Source organism: Bufo bufo, chromosome 2 (genome assembly GCF_905171765.1).
Source record: "Bufo bufo chromosome 2, aBufBuf1.1, whole genome shotgun sequence".
NCBI lineage: Eukaryota > Metazoa > Chordata > Amphibia > Anura > Bufonidae > Bufo > Bufo bufo.
The window spans coordinates 454,336,560-454,358,797 of NC_053390.1; the positions used below are offsets into that span (position 1 = coordinate 454,336,560).

At 44.3% G+C, this 22,238-nt stretch overlaps 1 protein-coding gene and 1 pseudogene across 1 annotated transcript; both read right to left on the reverse strand.

Annotated features, from left to right (window-relative positions):
- Window positions 1-1,503: 1,503 nt before the first annotated feature.
- On the reverse strand, window positions 1,504-13,302 carry REEP6 (receptor accessory protein 6). The gene is made up of 5 exons (XM_040417591.1): window positions 13,136-13,302; window positions 12,624-12,717; window positions 7,513-7,651; window positions 4,586-4,754; window positions 1,504-1,615 (listed from the first exon to the last, which is right to left on the reverse strand). The coding sequence occupies exons 1-5, from the start codon at window positions 13,248-13,250 to the stop codon at window positions 1,566-1,568; spliced, it is 567 nt and encodes a 188-aa protein (XP_040273525.1). The 5' UTR covers window positions 13,251-13,302; the 3' UTR covers window positions 1,504-1,565.
- LOC120992987 lies at window positions 2,400-2,509 on the reverse strand (annotated as a pseudogene).
- Window positions 13,303-22,238: the final 8,936 nt, after the last annotated feature.

Here is a 22,238-nt window from a genome sequence, read left to right on the forward strand (position 1 = left end):
ACAACAGATCCACAAAAACAGATAACACACGAATAACATCTGTGTGGCATCCTTTTTTTGTGTGGACCCAGTGAACTCAATAGGACCATGGACTGCATTCTGTGGATAAAAGTAGGACATGCTCTATTTTTTTGCAGGGCCAAGGAACGTACATACAGATGCGGACAGCACACTGTGTGCTGTCCTCATTTTTTGCAGGACCTATTGAAATGTGTGGGTCCGCATGTGTGGGTCCGCATCCAATCTGCAAAAAATGCAGATCACATGCAGACAAAAAAAAAAAAAAAACACAATATGGTCGTGTGAATGGGGGCCTTATAATGAGGAGGATTGGGTTCCTGGGATGGTCACCAGCATTGCTGTTCCACTAGGTACTACATGTCTATCTATAGTAGTCATTAATTAATTAAAGGGAACCTGTCACCGGGATTTTGGGTATAGAGGTGAGGACATGGGTTGCTAGATGGCCGCTAGCACATCCGCAATACCCAGTCCCCATAGCTCTGTGTGCTTTTATTGTGCAAAAAAAACGATTTGATACATATGCAAATTAACATAAGAGTTATATCTTACTTGTGTGACCAGAGAAGTCATATTTTCAAGCTCTGACTCATCTCAGGTTCATTTGCATATGTATCAAATCTTTTTATACACAATAAAAGCACACAGAGCTATGGGGACTGGGTATTGCGGATGTGCTAGCGGCCATCTAGCAAGCCATGTCCTCAGCTCTATACACAAAATCCCAGTGACAGGTTCCCTTTAAAATTGCACCAACAATCATTTAACAACCAGTAATTCATATTTATTATGGAATTTCCAGTCTTAGATGTAGGAGCTATTGTGTAGCTGCATGTTCATATTTCCACTGTCTGGTCCATAATATACATACACATCCGTTAAACCTAGGCAATAACCAGGAATAAATTAACATATCCACTTTCCGCTTAACGGGAACCAGTCAGTTGTGATATGCTGCCCTCACTGAGGACAGCATAGTGTAGTGACAACATTAAGCACTTTTAAAGAACTGACTTGCTAAACTTTTCAGAGCATGCTAGCAGAGAGTGAGAGATATGAGTCTGCTGCCTCCAGATGATGATTGACAGGTTTCTTTCCAAAGCACAACAGTAAAGAAAACTGTCAATCATCGGCCAGAGGAGGGCGGGGCAGTGTGCTTCATCAGACTAATCTCTCTCAGTTCTGGAATGCAGTGCAATGGTTAGCAGGTCAGTTCTGTAGAAGTGCTTGATATCACGGCAGTGACAGCCCGCTGAAATCAGGTGGTCTGTCACTACACTATGTTATCCTCAGTGTGATCAGCACATGGCAACTGACAGGTTCCCTTTAAGATGGTTGCCACAAGCCATTTGAACACAGTATGGTGTGGTGGGTGTCTTGAACAGAACCACAATTAAAGAATGCACATAGAATCCAATTTGAGGCGGGTTAAGTAAGGTGCATAAAACCTGGAGTGAAATTAGGAGAGAAAAACAGGGCTAGCGGGGTTGTAGTCTTTTTATGGGGCTACTTCTCTTCTAAATGAGGCGTCCAAGGTAAATTCATCATTTGCTCTTTTCAGCTTCCAGGGCATTACTTACTGCTCCTTTGAGTGCTACATAAAAAGAAAAGAACAATCATGAAGTAGTCACAGAAACAGAGCAGTCACTTGTCTTCATAACTACCAGGAGCCCAACAGTGGTGGCAAGAACCAGGCTATGATACTGGAAACTCCAGCTAATATGCATAGTTTATAATGTGTACAAAGGGAATAAACTATAGTCAGAGTGCCTAGTACAGAAAGCATTGCTCAGTATGCAGTTACATACCCCCAAGAAAGTTAATATTTGCCAAATGATGGCTTATGAGGTAGAAGGAAACAGGAGGAGACTCCCCCCCCCCCCCCCTTTCTCTTAAAAGCCAGAGGACCGTGCTTTCTTTATCCGTGCAACAAAATCGTGCAGCATCCCACACAAAAACATGCACAAGGTTGTGATCTATCGCAGGTCCTCTCCGTAAGACCTCAGGGGGTAACCCGTAAGAGTACCGCAACCCTGAAAATACTTGTGACAAACAAATGTGGAAAGTGAACACACGGTGAACAGAAAAAATAAAAAAGTCAATGTGTGTTGAAGCTCAGCCCGGACATTCTGCCGGAATTATAAAAATTCCTCCTCCTTACGCCAGGCCTAATGGCCGGGCAAAGAATAGAGGTGAGTGCAATCAAAATGTGAGAAAGTGAAGCATGTGCAAATGTGCCATTACTCAGTGGGCTTCCACCCCCAGCGAGTTCAGGTACTTCTGCACCTCAGGCTTTCAAACATCTCAGCCCCTGGCTTAGATCCGGCAGGGCCCTTGGTTATCTAGCATAGGGCACTAATGGCCCAAGCAGTACACCCTAGGGATGCCGTGTGGTTCTCTGTTCTCCTCCTGGCAGTAGCTCTGAACCACCAGGACTTGATAAGAACAGATACTACACTTGATCTTAGTCAAAAGGCCGAGAAGGAGAAGACAAGTGATCTACATGCTGGCCATAGACAACTAGATGATCCTATCTCCCCAAGTATCCATTTGTCTACTGCCACCATGAACTGGCTACAAGGCAGCTTATGGACAATGCCCTTGTGCTAGTATTAAAATACTTTCAATAAAAGAAAATCAGCATTCACGCAATTTATCTTGATAATAAATACAGCTACATTTTTTAACTCTCTACCAGCAAGTAGTATGGTATGGTAGAACATAAAGGACACTTGCGTTACATGTAGATTTCCAAGAAATAGGAGCAGGGCAATGACCACAAGCTGCAGTGGCTCTTTAAACAATACAAAGGGTGGACTTGTAATGCATTCTAGCAAATTCTAGGTTGTCAGACATAGTAGACCACTGTACTATTTGTAGATCCTTTGTTTTGGAGAGAGTTGGTAGTAGAAAGCAGTTGACCCATCAGGACAACCCCGTGTCTAAATGATTAGCCATTATGTATACTTCTACATTCAAATGAAGGGGTTAACCATATAATTTGTGGTTGTGCTGAGCCTTTTAAAGCAGGGTCCTCTCTTTATTAGCAGCTCTCTGCTCTGGCTTGCACCATAACCAGTTATTTCAAAAGTCATACTATGAGATATGCTCATAGTTTCCAGAAGGTAAAATTGAGCAATCTCTTATCAGAAATGAAGGTGCGGCTACACAATGATACCAAAGGTTCTTCATATCCATACAATACTGGTAGATCAATAGTCTGAGTCTCAGTGCTACACGCTGACTGACAACCCTCATAAACAAAGGACTTTAACACAGATTTTAGTACTTTGGTCTGTTGGAGGATATCCAGTGTACTGTGAGAGGAAAGCTTACTAACCAGCGACTATAGAAAACCCATCATGTGTACAGAACTGGAAACCTTTACAAGGAATTCTAGAAGCTACATTGGAGAGCTCAGCTGAACGATCCAACCAGCAACATGGCAGAAACCTGGGCTTGTGCAGAGTGGCAAATGATCGGCCAAATTTGGCCATTCATGCCATACATTGTACGTTAAGCTGACATTTTCCAACCAGAATGATCATGTTTGTGGCAGAGAGAAGTCTGTTTTCAGCCACTGAACTAAATTTTCAAATGGTAGTCAGCATAAATTTGCCGTGTCGCCTGACTTTTAGGATTGTGTATATGGGCAGCTTCAGAACTTCTACAGTCATGTAGTCCAATACTGTGATGAGAATGCCTTTCACTATTTAATGGAGGCCACATAGCTGCTTGTATAGACCACAAGAGGACACCACTCTCCACCTACTCACTGAATTAGGCATATTCTTATAGTCTGAGGCAGTGTGGCCTCCAGAAGATGGCAGAGGACAGGTCTCTATAATTCCTGTGGGTGTAAAAGTTACAAAGCTCCAATGGTCTAGTCCAGTGGTGGCGAACCTATGGCATGGGTGCCAGAGGTGACACTCAGGGCCCTCTCTGTGGGTACCCGGCACCCTGGAAAAAGTCTATGGTGTACCAATATGCATTAGACTATTCCTGCCATTCATCAGAGCAGGGCGCACTATAAACAGCACAGGCAGGGCACTGAATGTAAGCAGGCTATTGTAGCTAAATGATAAAGTACATGGAAGATATACGGTATTGTATTCAGGTTAAATTGCAATAAATAAGTTGTTTTAGGTTGCAGTTTGGGCACTCAGTCTCTAAAAGGTTCACCATCACTGGTCTAGTCTAATAAATAAAAGTGCTGTAACTGTAGGATTGCACGCCGACAGCTGTGGGTTTTGGACAAAGAACAGGTTCACGTTTTTTGAGTGCTAGCTCTTTATCTGCAGTTTCAAGCTGAAGACTGGGCTTGCTGTGCGCAGAGCTAGAATTTTTTTAGAATATTATAATGGAGTATCGTGGAACTGAGCTCTCTGCCTGGTTTTAGGTACATACAGAGGTGCTGGGAAGAGCCTGCTGGCCTCCCGTTGGAGCCAGAAGAGATCTGCCGCTGGTTAGAGTCTGCAGGACTGTGGCATTACAGAGAAAGGAACAGGTTTAGAGAAGACACAGAACACAGGACAGAATCTAAAACCCCATATATGAAACATACCTTGTCTCGTGACATTTTCTGCAGTGCTCAGAGCGTGACCACCAAGATCACTTACTACACTATCTACCGTTTGCTGATGTTTTAAGAAAAACGGTCGAATGAAGCGGCTGTATATGCTCTGGGATCCATTCCATGAGAAGGGAGCCATACACCAGAGCAGGAAAGCACACTGTAGGGAAATAATTTGGTATAAAGTAATGGATTAAACACACACACATATATCCCCAAAAGTTTGGACACACCTTCTCATTCAAAGAGTTTTCTTTATTTTCATGACTATAAAAATTGTAGATTCACACTGAAGGCATTAAAACTATGAATTGACACATGTGGAATTATATACATAACAAACAAGTGTGAAACAACTGAATATGTCCTATTCTAGGTTCTTCAAAGTAGCCACCTTTTGCTTTGATTACTGCTTTGCACACTCTTGGCATTCTCTTGATGACCTTCAAGAGGTAGTCCCCTGAAATGGTTTTCACTTCACAGGTGTGCCCTGTCAGGTTTAATAAGTGGGATTTCTTGCCTTATAAATGGGGTTGGGACCATCAGTGGCGTTGAGGAGAAGTCAGGTGGATACACAGCTGATAGTCCTACTGAATAGACTGTTAGAATTTGTATTATGGCAAGAAAAAAGCAGCTAAGTAAAGAAAAACGAGTGGCCATCATTACTTTAAGCAATGAAGGTCAGTCAGTCAGCCGAAAAATTGGGAAAACTTTGAAAGTAAGGGCTATTTGACCATGAAGGAGAGTGATGGGGTGCTGCGCCAGATGACCTGGCCTCCACAGTCACCGGACCTGAACCCAAACGAGATGGTTTGGGGTGAGCTGGACCGCAGAGTGAAGGCAAAAGGGCCAACAAGTGCTAAGCATCTCTGGGAACTCCTTCAAGACTGTTGGAAGACCATTTCAGGGGACTCTCTCTTGAAGCTCATCAAGAGAATGCCAAGAGTGTGCAAAGCCGTAATCAAAGCAAAAGGTGGCTACTTTGAAGAACTTAGAATATGAAATTTTTTCAGTTGTTTCACACTTGTTTGTTATGTATATAATTCCACATGTGTTAATTCATAGTTTTGATGCCTTCATAGTCATGAAAATAAAGAAAACTCTTTGAATGAGAAGGTGTGTCCAAACTTTTGGTCTGTACTGTATATATCTCTATCTACACAAACACACCTACATATGTATGTTTCTTCAATTTGTTATACTAAGCCTGATGAAGAAACAGAAGTGGTCTTAAAAGATTGCCATGTAATATCTTGCTTATATTAAAAATGGTCTCATACCTGCAAGACTTTTACTGAATGAGAGTGATGACATTTTTCTGCTGGCTAACACGGTAATAGATTATTATTTTTTTCTTTTAAAATCAACATACATGCACACAAAAAAAATTAAAAATAAATAGAATGTTTTTTTTCTGTACAGCCCTGTTCACACTAGTGCTAATCTCTATACCATTATGTCATTTTTAAAGAAACATTTCCATTAACGGACCCTTTGATTTCAGTATTTTTACATGGCAGATTAAAGGGCCAATTATTGTAAATTAACATTCCTATCATTCTATGGACTCTTAGCGAGGTACAATATGCTGGTCTGAATGAAGCCTAAAGCTGGCCATACAGATTATATCTACCCTATATGTACCACAAGTATTGGGGCACACCTCTTAAACATTGAATTTGGGTGTTTTACTCAGTCCCATTATCACAGGTGTATAAATCATGCACCTAGTCATGCAGTCTGCCTTTTGTGAAAGAATGGGTCGTTGTAAAGAGCTGCCAGAATTCAAGCGTGGTACAGTAATTGGGTGTCATCGTTGTATTAAGTCAGTTTGTATGGGAGGATCGGTAAAGATAGCAATAGTATTATTTCTGCGTCCAGCTTTACTCTGCACTAAGGCCTCTTTCACATGGGTGTCATGTTTTTTGCCCGGATAAGATGTGGTTGTGTTACGGGAAATGGCGCTAATTTTCCGCGTGAGTGCAAGACATTGTAATGCGTTTTGCACGCGCGTGAGAAAAATTGCCATGCTTGGTACCCAGACCCGAACTTCTTCACAGAAGTTCGAGTTAGGGTTAGGTGTTGTGTAGATTGTATTATTTTCCCTTATAACATGGTTATAAGGGAAAATAATAGCATTCTTAATACAGAATGCATAGCACAATAGGGCTGGAGGGGTTTAAGAAAAAAAAATAAAAAAAAATTTAACTCACCTTAATCCACTTGATCGCGCAGCCGGCTTCTCTTCTGTCTTCTTCTTTGCTGTGCACAGGAATAGGACCTTTGATGACGTCACTGTGCTCAACACATGGTCCAATCACATGGTTCGTCACCATGGTGAGGGACCATGTGATTGGATCATGTGATGTGATGTCACCACAGGTCCTTATCCGGCAGCTCAACATTACAGAAGACGACAGAGATCCGCAACTACGCGATCAAGTGGACTCGGCGAGTTATTTTTATTTATTTTTTTATCCCCTCCATCACTATTGTACTATGCATTCTGTATTCAGAATGCTATTATTTTCCCTTTATAACCATGTTATAAGGGAAAATAATACAGATCGGGTCCCCAGCCCGATCGTCAGCTAGCAACCATGCGTGAAAATCGCACCGCATCCGCACTTGCTTGCGGATGCTTGAGATTTTCACGTGGCCCCATTCACTTCTATGGGGCCTGCGTTGCGTGAAAAACGCAGAATATAGAGCTTGCTGCGATTTTCACGCAACGCACAAGTGATGCGTGAAAATCACCACTCGTGCACAGCCCCATAGAAGTGAATGGGGCCGGATTCAGTGCGAGTGCAATGCGTTCAACTCACGCATTGTACCCGCGCGGAATACTCGCCCGTGTGAAAGAGGCCTTAGTGTTGTCAAAAATGCCTAAGTAATATAGTCTGCAGTTTTCTTCTCACCTTTCCCAGATAGTAAAACGGAAACCAGAAGAGAAATATATCCGAGAAGAACTCCACTACACTGAACACTCCATAGACAACCCAGTAAGTCAGCCATATTGTGTCATCTGATTTATCTGCACTTTCAATAGCTTTAATCCTGGAAAACAACACACATGGACAGACAGCTTTAGAAGAGCCCTTAAAGGGGTTGTCCCATAGTAACAACTCATCGCTTATTAACAGGATAGACGGCAAGTATGTAATTAGCTGGGGGCCCAACCTTTGGGACAATGAGGGTCTTTCCGAGTCCCCCAAGTTAATGGAGTGACAGTCACATATGCACGCTGCTGCTCCGTTCACTCTGCCAGAGATAGCCACACCGACAAGCGAATGGAGGCTCCCCAAGCTGCTTAACTGACAGCGCTGCACATATTGCGCCTGCATAGCTAGTCCGAGTAACAGCGCAATCATAGAGTGGGGAGAGCCCTTCGCTGCTCCATGAACAAGTAGTAGAAATCAAGTCACGTCTCTACTTATCAATCCTGTGGATAGGCGATTAGTTGTTAGGGTGGGACAACCCCTTTAAGAAGAATACATGATCGGAAAATGATAAATTAAAAATGATATTAAAAATAATTCTGAAATTCCGTAGTTTACATACTGGTCACTAAAGGCACTTTTAGGCTGAATTAACAGCAATAATCATGAACGAACAGCTTCTGCCCGGTAATTGTAACAGAGATGAGAGCTACATTTATGTGCAAGAACCATCCCCTCTGTATGGGGAGAAATTATTACTACTGTGATCATTTGTCCCTACACAGATTCACTGTTTGGCAGCAGATTCCTGTTTACACAGAGCGATGTGCTGCCGACAATAATAACTTTATGTGCCGTATACACTATCGGAACACATAATTAGCAGCACATTTACACTGGACAATTACTGGGAACAAGCTTTCATATGAACACTCATCCTGATAATTGCCCCAATCCCTGGTCCTTAAAGAATGGTCTTAAAGAGAACCTGTCAGGAGAAAATTCTGTGCAATCTGCAGGCAGCATGTTATAGAGCAGGAGGAGCTGAGCAGATTGATATATACAGGTAGTTTTGTGAAAAAGAGGATGTTGGACCCAGCCAATCTGATATTGATGACCCATCTTGAGAATACGTCATCAATATCTACCCACTGCGCAACCCCATTAAGTCCACCCCCATGTACAACTATCAGTGACTGACAGCTATCTTTGTATATACACTTAGGTCCCTTTCACATGGGCGAGTTTTCCGTGCGGGTACAATGCACGAGTTGAATCCGGACCCATTCATTTCTATGGGGCTGTGCACATGAGCGGTGATTTTCACGCATCACTTGTGAGTTGCGTGAAAATCGCAGCATGCTCTATTTTGTGCTTTTTTCACGCAACGCAGGCCCCATAGAAGTGAATGGGGCTGCTTGAAAATCGCAAGCATCAACAAGCAAGTGCGGATGCGGTGCGATTTTCACGCACGGTTGCTAGGAGACGATCAGGATAGGGACCCGATCATTAATATTTTCCCTTATAACATGGATATAAGGGAAAATAATAGCATTCTGAATACAGAATGCATAGTACAATAGCGCTGGAGGGGTTAAAAAATAAATATAATTTAACTCACCTTAATCCACTTGTTCGCGCAGCCCAGCTTCTCTTCTGTCTTCTTTCTTCAGGACCTGGGTAAAGGACCTGTGGTGACGTCACTGCGCTCATCACATGGCCCGTCACATGATCTTTTACCATGGTGATGGATCATGTGACGGGCCATGTGATGAGCGCAGTGACGTCACCACAGGTCCTTTACCCAGGTCCTGAAGAAAGAAGACAGAAGAGAAGCCGGGCTGCGCGAACAAGTGGATTAAGGCGAGTTACATTTTTTTATTTTATTTTTAACCCCTCCAGCGCTATTTTACTATGCATTCTGTATTCAGAATGCTATTATTTTCCCTTATAATCATGTTATAAGGGAAAATAATACAATCTACACAACACCTAACCCAAACTTCTGTGAAGAAGTTCGGGTTTGGGTACCAAACATGCTGATTTTTCTCACGCGCGTGCAAAACGCATTACAATGTTTTGCACTCGCATGGAAAAATCACGCATTTTCCCGCAACGCACCCGCATCTTATCCGGGCAAAAAAACATGACGCCCGTGTGAAAGAGGCCTTACACAGAGAATGGAAAGACCCTGTACATTATGGAGGGGGACGCATGGCCATACTGGCATTTGCCTGATGGCTGTCTGCCCTTGGGGATTGGGGTTTGTCTGCCCGGTAACAGGGTGGTTATTCTGGGAGCATAGTTTTGGAGGGTAAAGAGTTTCCCGCTCTTGTGGGATCACTGGGCAGAGGTATAATTCTGCCCGGTGAGTGACCTGCAATTGGCCAGGATATTAGCCTATGGTGTCCCAGGGGTCTGGGGGAAGGTTAGCGGAGCCCTGGAGACGGCCTGTGATTGGTGTGGTGGGATATTTGGGGGGCTCTAACTGTCCGTGCTCCGCAGGCTGGGTTTGCCTTTGATCTGAACCTGCCTGTGGAGCCGGATTCTTTGTGCCCGCCCCTATTTATGGCAAGTATTTGGGGCCATGGCCTGAGGTGGGGTGAAGTAAGGATAGTCATCCCGTGATGGGATGGACTCTGATATATGTTTATGGTATTGGAGTCTGAGTTTATGACTAGGCTCTTAAAAGTTTCAGTTAAAGTTGTATTTGGTTATTTGTTTAATAAATCAGGCCTTGGCCGTTTTACCTCCACTCTCTAGTCAGTGTATTTTGTTGTTAAAAGGTATGCACTGACAGAGAATGACACCATGAATTTTTGTATTTTTGGGATGGTTTTGCTCTCCTTTCTCTCTCCCCCCCCCCCTTTTTTTCTTGCTTTCCCGCTCTTTTATTTCAGGTTTACATCAAGTGGTTAAGTTCTGTCAGAATCAGCTGGTTTTATCCGGTCTCACCTGAGCCTTGGATGACAAGCAGGGTTCTTCTCTGATTGGTGCAGCTGGTTGCTGAGGGAGATTTCTAGACAGCTGATTGGTGTGGATGCCAGCGGCGGGAAAGTATGGTCCTTTAAAAAGAGGGTTTCGGCGGCGCTTCTGGGCCAGTTTCATCGCCCCGCCCTTCCTATTCTTATGCTTTATGTCGCTTTGCTATATTAGACGGGCTGTATCACTCAGCTATTGCTGAGTGGATTTCGGTAATTATTGGAGTTTTTAATGGTTATATATTTAATGAATTTGAAGTTTTAATTATTTATTAATTAATTTACCCTTAATAAAGCATTGCGGACATTTTTATTCCAACACAAGGTGTCATGTCGTTATTTTATTAATTACTATGGTTCAGTTATTAAGTCTGAAGGGGGTCATTTGCCTCCGTGCTATCACTGATAACAAGGCCTCCGTGTACAACTAAACATGCAGAGATTTTAATGTTAAAAGTTTATTCGAATCTTTTCCCACTAAACTATACATCAATCTGCTCAGCTCCTCCTTCTCTCTAACATGCTGCCTGCAGATAACACTGCATTTTGTGGTGACAGCTTCTCTTTAAGTCTCATCTCGTTATCACAGGCAGGATTACAATGGCAGTGGGAGTAAGGGGTACGGATCCGCAATACACTACGGACGTGTGAATGGACCCTAAAGGGGTTGTTCCATCTTGACCTCTCTTTCTGGAGTTAAAGGGGTTGGCCACTTTCTGGTTGCTGTTGAAAGGAGTGTTTGTAAGATGGCTATGTGGCCCTAACTAATATGTTTTCATGATTTTCTGCATCATTTTCTAAATTTCCTATGGTATGGTTCCTTGCTGACCAAGTCTTTTGAGCTATCCACATAGAGATCCTGTCCAAAAAATGGCCGCTGATGGAGGGTCATGTGACCAGGCAAAAATAACTCCAGACACATCTCTCAGCCTTCTCCATTCAAATACACGGCACCTGCATTATTGGGAGTTTAGCGCAGTGTGTTAGAATAGAGGAGACGTCACATGACCCTCCATCAGCGGCCAATCCCTGCGCTTCCCATTCATTTCAATGGGACAGAGTGTGTTGCTCAGCCCCACAGAAGTGAACGGAGCACTGGCCACCCTCCATTCATTCCTATGGGAGCGCCGAAAACAGCTGAACAGCACACTTGGCTATTTTCAGAAGTCCCATTGAAATGAATGGGAAGCGCACCACACAAGCGCGGCCACCGCTCCTTTCACTTCTATGGGGCTGACGGAAATAGCTGAGCCAGCTGTCGGCTATTTTCGGCACTCCCATAGGGGTGGAGGGTGTGTGCCCTCCAGCACTTTGTGGGCACAAGTGCCAGAGGTGGGAGCCACAACCATCATCCTAGCGATATGCCCCCAATGTCAGAGATGGGAATACCCCTTTAAAGAAACAGTGGTGTGTCAGCCACTTGGCCATTTCAGTAACTCTGCCTACCCTGGCCAGTGCTTACTGCGATTTTCCCCATGCAAGGGCAAGATGGAACAACAACTTCACAGGGTTTGTCTGGGCTTTTCCTATTGATGAGCTATCCTCAGGATAGGGCAATCTGATATGGATGACCCGTAGGATATGGATCAGCCGTAGGAGGAGACGGGCTCTCTTCTCTCCTCCTGCTCTGCTGCTGTTATGTCTATGGAACACCAGCAGCGGCGAGCAGGAAGAGAGAAGGCACGTGCCGTCTCCTCATACAGCTGATTGGCGGGGGTCCGACACCTGAGGATAGGTCACGAATAGAAAAAGCCTGGACGACCCCTTTAAGTGTACAGCCATCCTTTGATACAGACAGATCAATAGTGAGAGGGTGATAAGACTCCTCTGAGAACATTCCCCAAGCTGTCCCCCACACATTAGAATATTGGATGGCACTTGACGCCGCCAGATAGAAGGATCGGCATGCTGGAATTCTCCGCTTTGAGCCACTGTTCCTGCAGGGGATCTGACAGCGGCTCATCCTCTCTCTTTACAGAAGTCCAGCTCAGATCCGCCAAGTTTAGAAGTTTACGGGGCTAAATGAGCGTCTCAGGAGAGCGGCCGGCCAAAGGCTCCGAAGCATCAGTGACCACCGATTCTCCCTGAAGAAAAGGCGCTAATACTTACGATCTGTACGCAGGGTACACAAAGCCAATTAAATTGCAGACCAAAGAAGCCCCATAGCCAAACACCAGGTACAAGCCCAGAGAGCAGACAGAGCCTGCGGAGACAGAAGAGCGCAGGGTTAAAGGCAATTCACACTACTGGACAGCAGGCTCAATGTGCAAAATGTGATATTTATCTCCATGTAATATCCACAGGCGTTCAGAAGAATTAGCGAGTTAATGAGGCAGTAATCCGCCTGTACCGGGGCCACATGATTAGTGTCACCAGACAGGCAGCCGCCCCTCCCCCACCTCAGCAATGCTGATCAGTGTAATACTGCAAACGTGGGCACTGCCAGGCACTTGTTGCCCCGACATGCCTACACCGGATAGAGATATATATATATATATATATATAGTGTATGTGGGGTGTGTGTGTGTGTACATATAAAACATGTGTGAGATATATATATACACACACATAGATCACACATCCAATACATATATCATACACATGCCCCATATAGCGCCTACCGGTGGCCAGGTAGTACTTCTTGATGCCGGTCTTCTCCTCCGCTTTCCCCAGCAGTCTGGATACTATATTATCCCCATTCAAGTAGTTTGTGAAGCGTTCCCGCAGAGACGGCATGGCGACTCTACCGACCCCGGCTAACTGATCGACTAGGTGATGTCTGGCTTCAGGCTACGGGCGTCATGTGACCATTAGCCAATCGATCGAGGGGGCGTGTCCACGGCGTACAGGTGCAGGGTGGCTCCTGGCACTACTCTAGTCAGCGGGGCAGCCGGAGTCCCCAACCAGCTCTTAAAGGGCCACTAACCCTAGGAAGGGAGCTGAGACAACAGGGGTGCCGATTTCCTGGATGACTGTCTCGTGTCCCATGATAATCCAGCGCCCTTGTCTATGCACAGACCAGTCCATGTGTATATCACCTGGTTCCAGGGGTTGAGCTGCCCTTCTGAGCCTTGCACTATGAGATTTGCCTAGTAATTTGCATGGGCGCCACATAATACTACTTCCTGACTCTTCATACTCTCCTGCCCACTCTGAAATGGTCAGGTTTCCAAGGCAACCGTCCAATCAGTGGCAGAACTAGAAATGACTGGGCCCCACAGCAAATTCCCTGTGCAACCTCCACTCCTGTGGCTAGTCAAGATTGCGCTCTCAGACGAGGCCCGTCAGTTTCCTACAGTGTCACTGTATATAATGTCCTTGTATAATACTGTTTAGGTGGCCCTGACAATAATCTCTTTTAGGGGCCCCTTCTGAGTTTGAGCCCCCTATAGCTACGCCCCTTCATCCAATATCTAGCAAGTCTGGTGTACAGTTCCCCTTCTACATGCACGAATCTGCTCACTGGGCGGTTGGAGTGGAGAATGCAGTGTCAGATGGGACAGAAAATAAAACCCCTTTAACCCTTAGGATACAGGAGGTTTTTTCATTTTTGTGTTTTCATTTTTCTTCCCGATCTTCTTTGAGCCATAACTTTTTTATTTTTCCGTTCACGTATCCATATGAGGGCTTATTTTTTGCGGGTCAAGTTGTACTTTCTAATGCCACCATTTAATATGGCATAGAATGTAGTGGGAAAAAGGAAAAAAATTCAAATAGGGTGGAATTGCAAAAAAAAATGTAATTCCTCCACTGTTTTATGGGTTTTGTTTCTACAGCTATTGTTTGTGGCAAAACTGACCTGTGCTCTTCATTCTCTGGGTCAGTACAATTACAACGATACCACATATGTATTTTTATGTCTAAATAGTGTAAAAATAAATTAAAACTTTGAAAACAAAATGTTTTTTACATCACCATATTCTGACCCCCATAATTTTTTATATTTAGATCTACTGAGCTGTGTGGGGGATTATTTTTTATGGGACAATCTGTAGTTTTTACTGATACCATTTTGGAGTGTGTGACTTTTTAATCAAATTTTATTATATTTTTTTGAGTAAGAGAAGCGATGAAAAAATGGTGAATCGGCCATTTTGACCTTTGCCATTCGCCGTATTGGAAAAATATTTTTATATTTTAATAGTACGGGCGTTTTTGGATGCAGTGATGCCCATGATGTTTAAATTTTTTTGTTATTTATGTGTTTATTTATTTTTTTCTACGGAAAGGGGAGTGATTTAAGCTTCTATATTATTTTAATTTTTTTACTTTTTTAAAAAACTTTTTTATGGTTTTGAAGCTCCTGTTTGAGGCTACAAAATTAAGTTTTTTTTAAATTCCATACCATTATATTTATTATATATCCATATTGGTATTGCTAATTTCTTATGTTGGCCTGCCACCTGCTGGCCAAAATAAGAATTGCAGCTTCAATACCCTGAGTGAGAGACCCAGCGTATTGAAATCAATTATCGGCATCCTCATTGGCTGCCAACAGATGCTGGTAAGAAGTCCAGAAGTGCAAGCTATTCTAAAATCCACCCAATGGCATTAAATGCCTTAACCCCTTAAGGACACAGCCTTTTTACACCTTAGGACCAGGCCATTTTTTGAAAATCTGACAAGAGTCCCTTTAAGTGCTGATAACTTTAAAACGGTTTGACTTATCCAGGCCGTTCTGAGATTGTTTTTTCGTCACATATTGTACTTTATGACACTGGTAAAATGGAGTCAAAAAAAAAATTTTTTTTGCACCAAAAAATACCTAATTTAACAAAAATTTGAAAAAAATTAGCAAATTTCAAAGTTTCAGTTTCTCTACTTCTGTAATACATAGTAATACCCCCAAAAATTGTGATGACTTTACATTCCCCATATGTCTACTTCATGTTTGAATTGTTTTGGGAATGATATTTTATTTTTTGGGGATGTTATAAGGCTTAGAAGTTTAGAAGCAAATCTTGAAATTTTTCCGAAATTTACAAAAACTCAATTTCTAGGGACCAGTTCAGGTCTCAAGTCACTTTGCGAGGCTTACATTATAGAAACCACCCAAAAATGACCCCATCTAAGAAACTACACCCCTCAAGGTATTCAAAACTGATTTTGCATACGTTGTTAACCCTTTAGGTGTTGCACAAGAGTTATTGGCAAATAGGGAGGAAATTTGAGAATTTCATTTTTTTGTCTAATTTTTCATTTTAACCCATTTTTTCCACTAACAAACCAAGGGTTAACAGCCAAACAAGACTGTATCTTTATTGCCCTGACTCTGCCATTTACAGAAACACCCAATATGTGGCCGTAAACTACTGTACGGCCACACAGCGGGGCGTAGAGTGAAAGGTGCGCCGTTTGGTTTTTGGAAGGCTGATTTTTATGGACTGGTTTATTTACACCATGTCCCATTTGAAGCCCCCTGATGCACCCCTAGAGGAGAAACTCCCTAAAAGTGACCCCATCTAAGAAACTACACCCCTCAAGGTATTCAAAACTGATTTTACATACGTCGTTAACCCTTTAGGTGTTGCACAAGAGTTATTGGCAAATGGCGATGAAATTTGAGAATTTCATTTTTTTGCCTAATTTTCCATTTTAACCCATTTTTTCCACTAACAAAGCAAGGGTTAACTGCCAAACAAGACTGTATCTTTATTGCCCTGACTCTGCTGTTTACAGAAACACCCCATATGTGGCCGTAAACTACTGTACGGGCACACAGCGGGGCGTAGAGTGAAAGGTGCGCCGTTTGGTTTTTGGAGGGCTGATTTTGCTGGACTGTTTTTTTGGCACCATGTCCCATTTGAAGCCCCCCTGATGCACCCCTAGATTATAAACTCCATAAAAGTGACCCCATCTAAGAAACTACACCCCTCAAGGTATTCAAAACTGATTTTACAAACTTTGTTAACCCTTTAGGTGTTGCACAAGATTTAATGGAAAATAGAGATACAATTTCAAAATTTCACTTTTTTGGCAGATTTTCCATTTTAATATTTTTTTTCCAGTTACAAAGCAAGGGTTAACAGCCAAACAAAACTCATTATTTATGGCCCTAATTCTGTAGTTTACAGAAACACCCCATATGTGGTCGTAAACAGCTGTACGGGCACATGGCAGGGCGCAGAAGGAAAGGAACACCATATGGTTTTTGGAAGGCATATTTTGCTGGACTGGTTTTTTTGACACCATGTCCCATTTGAAGCCCCCCTGATGCACCCCTAGAGTAGAAACTCCAAAAAAGTGACCCCATTTTAGAAACTACGGGATAGGGTGGCAGTTTTGTTGGTACTAGTTTAGGGTACATATGATTTTTGGTTGCTCTATATTACACTTTTTGTGCGGCAAGGTAACAAGAAATAGCTTTTTTGGCACCGTTTTTTTTTTGTTATTTACAACATTCATCTGACAGGTTAGATCATGTGGTAATTTTATAGAGCAGGTTGTCACGGACGCGGAGATACCTAATATGTATACAATTTTTTTTATTTATGTAAGTTTTACACAATGATTTCATTTTTAAAACCAAAAAAATGTTTTAGTGTCTCCATAGTCTAAGAGCCATAGTTTTTTCAGTTTTTGGGCGATTATCTTAAGTAGGGTCTCATTTTTTGCGGGATGAGATGACGGTTTGATTGGCATCTATTTTGGGGTGCATATGACTTTTTGATTGCTTGCTATTACACTTTTTGTGACGTAAGATGACAAAAAATGGCTTTTTTTACACCGTTTTTATTTTTATTTTTTTACGGTGGTCATCTGAGGGGTTAGATCATGTGATATTTTTATAGAGCCGGGCGATACGGACGCGGCGATACCTAATATGTATACTTTTTTTTTATTTATGTAAGTTTTACACAATGATTTCATTTTTGAAACAAAAAAAATCATGTTTTAGTGTTTCCATAGTCTAAGAGCCATAGTTTTTTCAGTTTTTGGGCGATTATCTTGGGTAGGGTATGATTTTTGCGGGATGAGATGACGGTTTGATTGTTACAATTTTGGCGTACATGCGACTTTTTTGATCACTTTTATTACCTTTTTTGGGAAGTAAGGTGGGCAAAATTTCAATTTCATCATAGTTTTTTATTTTTTATTTTTATGGTGTTCACCGTTCGGGTAAAGTAACATGACCGTTTTATAGATCAGGTCGTTACGGACGCGGCGATACCAAACATGTGTAGGGAATTTTATTTTTTTCATTTTTTATCAGTGATAAATGTGTTTTTTGATTTTTTACTTTTTTTTCACTTTTATTCACTTTTTTTTGACCCAGACCCACTTGGTTCTTGAAGATCCAGTGGGTCTGATGTCTGAATAATACAGTACAGTACAATATATATTGTTCTGTACTGTATTTTACTTACACTGAACAGATCTATGCCATTCAGCACAGATCTGTTCAGCACCATGGACAGCAGGACGCCTGAGAGGCGTCCTGTTGCCATGGGAACCTTCCCCGTCTGCTCAGAACTTCGCAGACGGGGAAGGGTAAGGAGGGGATCTCTCGGGGGGCTCTCTGGGGGCTCTCTCCCTCCCCATCGGGGGGCTGCAAAGGCACAGCAGCCCCCCGATGGGAGAGGGAGGGAGCTCCCTGCGCTGTTAACCTTTTCCATACAGCGGTCCGTACGGACCGCTGTATGGAAAGGGTTAAACGGCTGACATCGCATCGCAGATGTCAGCCGTTTATACCAGGGTGCCAGCAATGTGCTGGCACCCTGGTATCCCCACTAGACACCAACGATTATACAAGGGGAGGCGGGCGGGGGATCGCGATCCCGCCTGCCGCACCGCCCGCCTCCCGCACCGCCCACACCGCCCGCAACCCTCCCCCTGCACCTCCCGCCACCATAAAAATCATTCGGGGGTGCAGGGGGGGGTAAATAAAACTTTTTTTTTGGCATATAAAGTTTCTGATCCCTGCGGTCAGGGACTGCGGGGACCAGAAACTTCAGAAATCGCAGCAAACCGCAGGTCTGAATTGACCTGCGGTTTGCCGCGATCGCCGACATGGGGGGTCACGGGACCCCCCCGCGCATTTAGCCTAGGTGCCTGCTCAATGATTTGAGCAGGCACCGGGTTCCGATCACTGCCAGCCGCACGGCAGTGATCGAAAATACACAGGGCGTACATGTACGCCCTGTGTCCTTAAGTACCAGGGCACAAGGGCGTACCTGTACGCCCTATGTCCTTAAGAGGTTAAAGGGCTTCTGTCAGCCCACTAAACCGTTTTTTTTTTTTGCTTAATAATAACCCCTACACTGCGATTTATCCATACATAAGTAAAATAATAATTTTGGTTCAGTAGAATTTGCTAAAACCCTATTTTTATAATATGTAAATTACCTTTCTACCAGCAAGTAGGGCGGCTACTTGCTGGTAGCCGCCGCATCCTCCCATCGTAATGACGCCCCCTCCGCTTGTTGATTGACAGGGCCAGCGGACGGGATCTTTCTCCGCTGGCCCTGCCTGTTTTCATTCAATATCTGGCGCCTGCGCCGCGGCCATACCTATCTTCAATCGGCGCAGGCGCACTGAGAGGCGGCCACTCACTCGGCCGCTTCATCCTCAATGCGCCTGCGCCGGGTGTAGATGTGACGTCATCGGCGCAGGCGCATTGAGGATGAAGCGGCCGAGTGAGTGGCCGCCTCTCAGTGTGCCTGCGCCGATTGAAGATAGGTACGGCCGCGGCGCAGGCGCCAGATATTGAATGAAAACAGGCAGGGCCAGCGGAGAAAGATCCCGTCCGCTGGCCCTGTCAATCAACAAGCAGAGGGGGCGTCATTACCATCGGAGGATGCGGCTGCTACCAGCAAGTAGCCGCCCTACTTGCTGGTAGCAAGGTAATTTACATATTATAAAAATAGGGTTTTAGCAAATTCTACTGAACCAAAATTATTATTTTACTTATGTATGGATAAATCGCAGTGTAGGGGTTATTATTAAGCAAAAAAAAAAAAAAAGCGGTTTAGTGGGCTGACAGAAGCTCTTTAAAATAAAAATCCTGTACTCCCCTGGGCTTACTAATGCTGGTTGTATAGAAGGCAGCTGCAGCCGCAGTGACCTGCAGCTATACAGTGCGTGACCACTGCAGCCATCACTTCATCAGGCCCAGTCCAAGTCCTGATGAACTGGACGTTCCACTCGTGTGGAATCCAATTAAAGCCTTTCTGATTACTGATGTGAAAGCCTTATTTCTACTGTTGTCTAAAGCAGCGCAGATTCCAAAACAGGATTTTCTTCATTTGATGTCCTCACTGGTCATATGATGGGCCCCACTGACTTAGGCCTCATGCACACGGCAATTTGTTGTCCAATGCACGGGCAACATCTGTGCGGCGGCAGGGATGGATCGAAACCCCATTCAACTTGAATGGGTCCTTCGATCCGTCCACACCGCAAAAAAATAGAACATATTCTATATTTTTGCGGTGCGGAGGCACAGACAGAAGCACTCCGTAGTGTTTCTGTGGGGGTCTGTGCTTCCGTCGGGTTCCGAGCCTCCGTTCTGCACCGCAGCTCCGGATTGCGGACCCATTCAAGTGAATGGGCCTGCATCCGTAATGCGGGCCGCAATACAGCCACAGCCGTGTGCATGAGGCCTTATAATGAGGTGCGTTGGGTTCCTCCACAGTAGCCACCATTTTGCCTGGAAAACAGCTCTGCATGCCTCCTCAGTAAAAGTATCCACGTCCAACTATACCTATCTCTGCATACCAGTTGCTTCCCTCATTTCTTCTACTGGTTGGTTCATCTGACCAAGCAGTTGTCTGGTGGAGAACCTGACAGGGTGATAATGGAGCAGTGTCTCAAGGCAAAAATGTGAGTGGTCTTTTGGAAGCGTGTGACTTATATGAGGGTACAATTAAAAAGGTCATAAGTATCTGATAAGTGGGGGTCCAACACCCAGGACCCCTGCCGATCAGCTGTTTGAGAATGCTCCTGTGAGCACCACTGCCTTCTCTCAGCTCACCAAGCACAGTGCCACATGGTATAGCAGCTGTGCTTGGTATTGCAGATCAAGCCCATTCACTTGAATAGGGCTGAGCTGCACCTAGGCCATGTGACTGATGAACGCAACAGCACTGGCCAAAGGAAAGCTGCAAAAAGGCTGCAGAACTTACAGGAGCACCGGTGTTGATCGGCAGACCCCCACTTATCAGATACTGATGATCTTTTAAGATAGGTCATCAGTTAAAAAGGCTTGTAAAACACCTTTAAATATATTCAGATCCCCTATTTTAATACAAGACCCCAGACCAGGCCTCAATATTAATATCAGACTCCAGCTTCCCCCAACATTATGACATATAAACCCTTATCCACCCAATGGCTTACTATTATATTATGACAAGCAGCTAGTTGCAGCAAATTGACCTAATACAATAGTATCTCATGGCACAGGCACTGGAGTTATGCCCATACCATCTGCAGTGAAAGCCGGGCGTACAGGCGGGGTCCCACTGCAAATGCTAGCGCCAGTCCTGGCCATTTAGCTACTTTGTGCACCTAGATGTAACTGTGCATCAGAAGTTCATGACAAGTGTATAGAGTGGGTGCCAGCTGTGTAATATGGCTGACCGGGATCACAGCATCTGAGAGATTAGTGAGAGGGAGGGGACTGTCTCTGACCTCCAACCCCCCTCCTCCCTCATGATGCAATTGTTGGGTGGCAATTTTTCTGAACCCAAAATGTTACCAATAAAAACTAAAGCTTGTCCCTTAAAATAACAAGCTTTCACACAGCTGTTTTTTTCCAAAGGTTTTTATTTTTTCTTTAAATACATTTCCGAGATCAATGGTGTACTTTCAGTGGAGGCAGACAACACTTAGCCGAAGGGAGCTGTCTGTCAATCCCATCTTCTGCTGGTCCAGATGCTCCTTCTCCTACTCCTCGTCACTCATTCCGTCAGCAATCAATCACCGAAGCGATTGCCAAGAGACAGCAGTATGCGTGCACACATCCAACGGCGCAGAAGCTGAATGTGCTCCTGTCCAGGTTGCTGGTGCTGCAGTCCCTCCCTTTCCAAGTGGTGGACTCTGCACCTTTCAAAGAACTGATGGCTTGTGCCAAGCCAAGGTGGAGAGTCCCAAGCCTTCATTTCTTTGCCAAAGAACCAGGTAGTACCAGCCCTACACACACACACACACACACACACACATGTAAAACAGAAGTTGGGCCAGTCCTTGAGCCTGTCGGTGTCTGCCAAAGTGCATGGCAGCGCCGACGTGTGGAGCTGTAACTACGGTCAGGGACAATACATTTCCTTTACGGCCCACTGGGTGAATGTGGTTCCTGCACAGTCACACCAGCAACTTGGCCAGGTCACACCGCTTCCGCCTCCACGTTGTCACGCCGTTGGTCCTGCGACAATGTCCGTCTCTGCCTCCTCATTCTCCACCATGTCCTCAGCCTCCACTGCAGGGACAAGTCTCACAGTGCCCCTCCAGCATACCACATGTGCAGGGCTCGGTGGCGTCACGCTGTTCTGCACCTGGTTTACCTTGGCGAACAGAGTAACACAGGGGAGGAACTGCTCCGTGTGATGCATCAAGAAATCGAAGTCTGGCGTTCTCCGCGACAACTGAAAATCTGAACCATGCTGACCGACAACGGGAAAAACATGGTGTCGACGCTGCGTCAAGGAAGGCTGAGCCATGCGCCCTGCATGGCACACGTGTTCAATCTGGTTGTGTCACGGATGGTGTTGCAGAAAACTGGAA

Excerpts from the sequence above, each read along its gene's own strand:
- REEP6 (XM_040417591.1), bottom strand. The coding sequence starts at position 13,250 with ATGCCGTCTCTGCGGGAACGCTTCACAAACTACTTGAATGGGGATAAT. Across the intron at positions 7,652-12,623 it reads GTGTACCCTGCGTACAGATC|GATTAAAGCTATTGAAAGTG; the intron begins GTAAGTATTAGC and ends GTTGTTTTCCAG. Across the intron at positions 4,755-7,512 it reads CGTTTTACTATCTGGGAAAG|TGTGCTTTCCTGCTCTGGTG; the intron begins GTGAGAAGAAAA and ends ATTTCCCTACAG.